This window comes from the organism of the source record quoted next (genome assembly GCF_019968955.1).
Source record: "MAG: Porospora cf. gigantea A chromosome Unknown PgA_NODE_1960_length_4405_cov_318.097, whole genome shotgun sequence".
NCBI lineage: Eukaryota > Apicomplexa > Conoidasida > Eugregarinorida > Porosporidae > Porospora > Porospora cf. gigantea A.
The window spans coordinates 1-4405 of record NW_027151481.1 but is presented as its reverse complement, the minus strand read 5'-3'; the positions used below and the strand labels follow the sequence as shown (position 1 = coordinate 4405).

Here is a 4405-nt window from a genome sequence, read left to right as displayed (position 1 = left end):
CTCAAACGTTCGACCGACTCCGATGCAGCGACGCCTGGCGAGATAACTGAGATTGTGTTCGCGTGTTATGCTCTTGCGTGTATGGTTTGGTATCTGATGGGCGGCGAGAGTGGAGTGATGAGACGCACATTTGTGTTTCTTGAGGAGTTCTTTTGGCTTTCTTTAAGAGATTTTTTGGTATGCGAAAACATAAAAAGTTCATAAAATGTTGGTGTACGTTTCCAGGTCAGCCAGTACTGTTTCATTTTCCCTCGCCAGCACGCTACTGGCCGGAAACGTCACTTCTCATGATGATACCCCTGTCTGCAAGAGCAAACGCAACACCTATCCGCTGGACCTAGACGCAAATAGGAACGTGCAGGTTGAAGCAATGGTGCAGGTTGAAGCCACGACGCCGAAACCCGCTGTGGTGCCAGCAGTCACGACGACGTCCGTCGACCTGCCACCTGCAACCCTGAGGCTGAGTGCCCGTACAAGGACTAGGGAGCCCGGTTTGCGCCCGCACTGCGAGAGGCAGTGGCACTACTACCTCATCTTTGGCTTAGTTGGGCTCATAATCGGACTGGTCCTTATAGATTTGTACGTATTCAGTCCTGGTGAACAGAAGGAAGCCATCCAGAACGTCACGAGGTTGTTGACAGAGGTGTCGGAGATGACCACGCCTCAGCTCACTACTCTTGCTGATACCATCGCGGAAAATGGAGACAGGGGCAGTCTGAACTGGATGTGTCGTCTGATGACGAATGCCAACTGCACTGCACTGGGCAGAGCAGTCAACAAGTGATGATTCGTAAATGATGCTGATTGAATGTTCATTGATACTAAAAGCTGCCGATCGTCATTGGAACATTTCCACAGACAATATTTGGACGATGGACGCCGGATGTAATAGGATCTTACGTCGGCCTTTTGATCGTTCCCGATGCTGGGTTTGAGGCGGCCCGACCCAATGCAGACGTGCGTCTGGTGCACAGGCCTCCGTGACACACGTTCCATGCCCAGCCAGGCAACACTGCAGTCGGCCTCTCTCGGCTAGGGTCATGGTCAGCACTTGCTTCTCTGCGCTGGGCAGCGCGATGAAGTCCCACGGCAACACAGACTCCGCTTCGAAAAGGGAATTCCCTCCCACCACAAGGCGCGATTCATTGGCGGTGACACGGACCGATAGCAAGGGTAACAACCGCTGATTGCTGTCCACGGTGAATAGTGGACAAAATACGGTAAGCTCTGGGGTTCGGCTCTTTTTGGACAAGTGCTGATGGAACTGTGGCACCTGGATTCGATGAAAGCTTAACCGCAGCGTACGACCCAGCAGCTGAATCGCCGGACTCAACTCCAACCCCATTTGAGGAAGGAACAGCACCATGGCTAGGTCACCCGAGGGGCGCCGCACGAAGCTGGGAAGACAGGAGATCCGAACGTGGCCTCTACCCCCCGCAAACCACCCTGCTACTATCCGCGACTCGTCCGCAAGCTCCTCTGGCCGCACGTAGAATATGCGCTCACGCGTTTCAGGTTTTACGCAGACACCCTCATCTTGAAGGTCGACAGGGTTTTCGGTCTTCGATGGAGATTTGATAACCGCGTCGAGTTTCGGCCGCTTATGCTGAGGCGACAAGGTAATGTCTTCAGAGTAGCGCCGGCGCCTGCGGTCAGCACCCTCCGTCTTCACGTCCGCAACCACAAAACTCCTAAGCAAGTCCTCCATCACGCGTCGGAGCCGCCGTTTGAGACTGTTGGGTTGGCTTGTGTTGTGGTTCGGTGGCATGACGGCTGATTGAAGTCGGTCAGCGTTCCAGCGAGTGAAACACCGCAGCGAGTCGTTCAGCGATTTGAAAGTGATCTCCACCAGGGGCTCCCTGCAGTGAGAGACCAGGCTGAAGATCATCACGTTGGCGCACTCCTGGTCGCTACAGAACAACAGCTTGGTAACCTTATCATAAGCTTGCGAGAGCCGCGCTATGGCTTCTAGTACGGCCTCTTGGCCGTTATCAGACTCCTCCATTTTCACAACGTAAGCGGCGAAGTCTAGAACCCAGGTCAGTGCTTGCGGCAAATGCGGACCGAAAACGGAAGCTCGGGCTCCATGCAATATTTTGCACACTGTGGCGAGGGAGTTTGGGAACTGGACCACCTCCTCGTGCTGCCCGAGGCTCTGTAAGCGAATGCTAGGTTCGTCGTACCTGTCGTCGAGACATGTGCCGCCGATGATGGCCACAACCAAGGCTTTCAGGAAGAAGAACACCAGGGGATCCAACGCCTTCTTGAAGTCAGCCATGATGTGCCCAGCTTTCTGGGTATACGCTGCGTGCCTCTCGAGTAGCTCGCCTTCACCGGCAGAAGTCACGCCTGTGGCTTGCAGCAGCTCGAAGTGCTTGGCGATGTTTCCACCGCACGCCACTCGGTTGTGGGCGGGGACCTGCCCTTCCTCCAAATTGGGGGAGGCGAGGAAGCGCCCAAGGCAACGGGGACACATGACGACGAAGTCCGCGAAGAGCTTCGCATACTGGCACCTGGATCTGTAGTGTTGATCCGGATTGTTGCCGAGGATGTGCACATTACCGTTACCGTAGTAATTAGCAGCTAAGCTGTAAGGACAAGGGGTGCTATCCACCATCTGAGAGGCTCCGAAGGCCCTCTGTGCTCTCTCCCGCGCCAACTGCGCTGCGTACGCCGCGAGCCTCGCATTGGCGCAGACTATGACGGATACGTGTTCTTCTCGCTCAAGCTGAAGACGCTGAACGGCCTGTTTCGCCTCGAGAGTCTCGGCCTCATTGCGTTGAATAGCTCGAGCTTGCTCCGCCAGCGATGCCAGCACGTTCCCCCTCCTCAGTTCCTGCTCCCGAATGCCAGCCAGCATCGTACTGGCGGAGGAATCCTCTTCGATGACCACGCCGTTTTCGCAGCAAAGTTTGCGGATCTCCTGGCGGAGCTGACGGCCCTTCTCCTGAAGAATCTTGTGCGTCGCCTTTTTGGCCTGAAATTCCGTGTGTGTTCGGTTCAGCTGGTTCTTTACGCTGTTTAAAATCGCGCTCTGTGTCGACAGACCTTGGAAGTAGCTCTCTCCGTAAGAGACAAGAACCTCCTCATACTGATACACGCGCCTGCGAGTGATGTAGAATAGACAAGGCACATTGAAGATCTTGACGTGGAAGGGCAGAACGTTAGGACGAGGGTCGCCGTCATCTGCAGAGGTAGCGCTTAAATACTTTCCGAACCCTGAGGGATCGTTAACCATAGCTAGGCTGTTCATCGCTTCAACGGCGTCGATGTTCCACTCTACATCAGTTGCTGGGCCGGAAGGGCGTGGCTCAAGTCGTCCGTTGTTGGCGCCGATAAGTCCCAACACAACATTATTGCGCCCACACATCCCATCCATATTTCCTGGCTCCAGCCGTCGCTTCCACATGCTCTGTTCCTGCCTCCAGCCTCGCGAGTCCGCCATGTGGCGCGTAGAGCGCACATGGTCAGCACAGCAGGCGTCTTCACAGCAACAGTCTCCTACGTCTTGAGAGGGCTTTACGTTGACGTCCCAAGCGTATGCGATCCGCATACGGGGACATTTTCCAGTGGCCAGCATCTCCCCCATGTCGCGCCTGTCAGTGACTGAGTTGGGTCTCAGAACACCTCCATAAGGGAAACCCACGACTGTGCACATCTCTAGAACCACATGCTGTCCGTCCATTGAACGAAGATCTCCGGCAACTCTTGACAGGTCAAATAGCGTTCCGAAACCAGCCTCATCCCCAGTCTCTGCGTAAGTCCCCATCTACCATCTCACTCAGACATATAGGGTGATCTGCAGCCAGCGGCCTCACAGAAAGGCAGTCCGTGTCTCCCTGGGTCTTTGGAGAATTTCAGGACTCACGACCAGAGAACGATACACGCTCCGTGCAAGAGTTTTGGCCTGTAAGCTGGCCAAATCGTGATCAGCGAATTTCATAGCGGCTTCTCGAAACTGGCGCACGTCAACCTTGATCCAGTCTTGGATCCTTAGACCGAAGGATTCCTTTATGCCCACGTCGATATCATGTGGGTACGGCAGAGCAAGGCCTGTCATGTCCACTCGCCCGTCAAAGAACTGCAATGATTCTGTCCTCGTCAGCGGCACTGTAGCGCCTTGCATCTGGATCGTTGGAGTTGGAGGGCCAATGTCCGTCTCCCCGGCTCCAAACGTGCTGCGCATCAGGTCGGCGGCGGCGGCATCCCACCACGTTCCGTGAATTAGGTTGCCACGCAACCAGTCGGCTTCTAGCATGCTGATTATACAGATCATACTCGGCCTACCATGCCGTTCACAAATGAAATGAATAACAAACTACCAACAGAAAAACGAACAAGCATAAGCACCAATCTCAGTTATCTCGCCAGGCGTCGCTGCATCGGAGTCGGTCGAACGTTTGAG

The 4405-nt window shown here is 54.8% G+C and overlaps 2 protein-coding genes across 4 annotated transcripts; one reads left to right on the top strand and one right to left on the bottom strand.

Annotated features, from left to right (window-relative positions):
• Window positions 1-205: 205 nt before the first annotated feature.
• KVP18_001777 (uncharacterized protein) lies at window positions 206-784 on the top strand (the record flags this gene model as incomplete). The annotated part of the gene is made up of 1 exon (XM_067952110.1): window positions 206-784. The coding sequence occupies one exon, from the start codon at window positions 206-208 to the stop codon at window positions 782-784; it is 579 nt and encodes a 192-aa protein (XP_067811742.1).
• A 54-nt stretch (window positions 785-838) lies between these two features.
• KVP18_001778 (uncharacterized protein) lies at window positions 839-4259 on the bottom strand (the record flags this gene model as incomplete). 3 transcript variants are annotated; one of them, XM_067952111.1, is made up of 3 exons in its annotated part: window positions 839-3753; window positions 3782-3839; window positions 3869-4259. In XM_067952111.1, coding segments are annotated over 3 exons (3364 nt in total), but the record flags the coding sequence as incomplete, so codon positions are not given. The 3 variants fall into 3 exon arrangements, with proteins under 3 accessions (XP_067811743.1, XP_067811745.1, XP_067811744.1); XM_067952113.1 differs by lacking the exons at window positions 3782-3839; window positions 3869-4259 and having other exon boundaries at window positions 839-3769; XM_067952112.1 differs by lacking the exon at window positions 839-3753 and having other exon boundaries at window positions 3815-4258.
• Window positions 4260-4405: the final 146 nt, after the last annotated feature.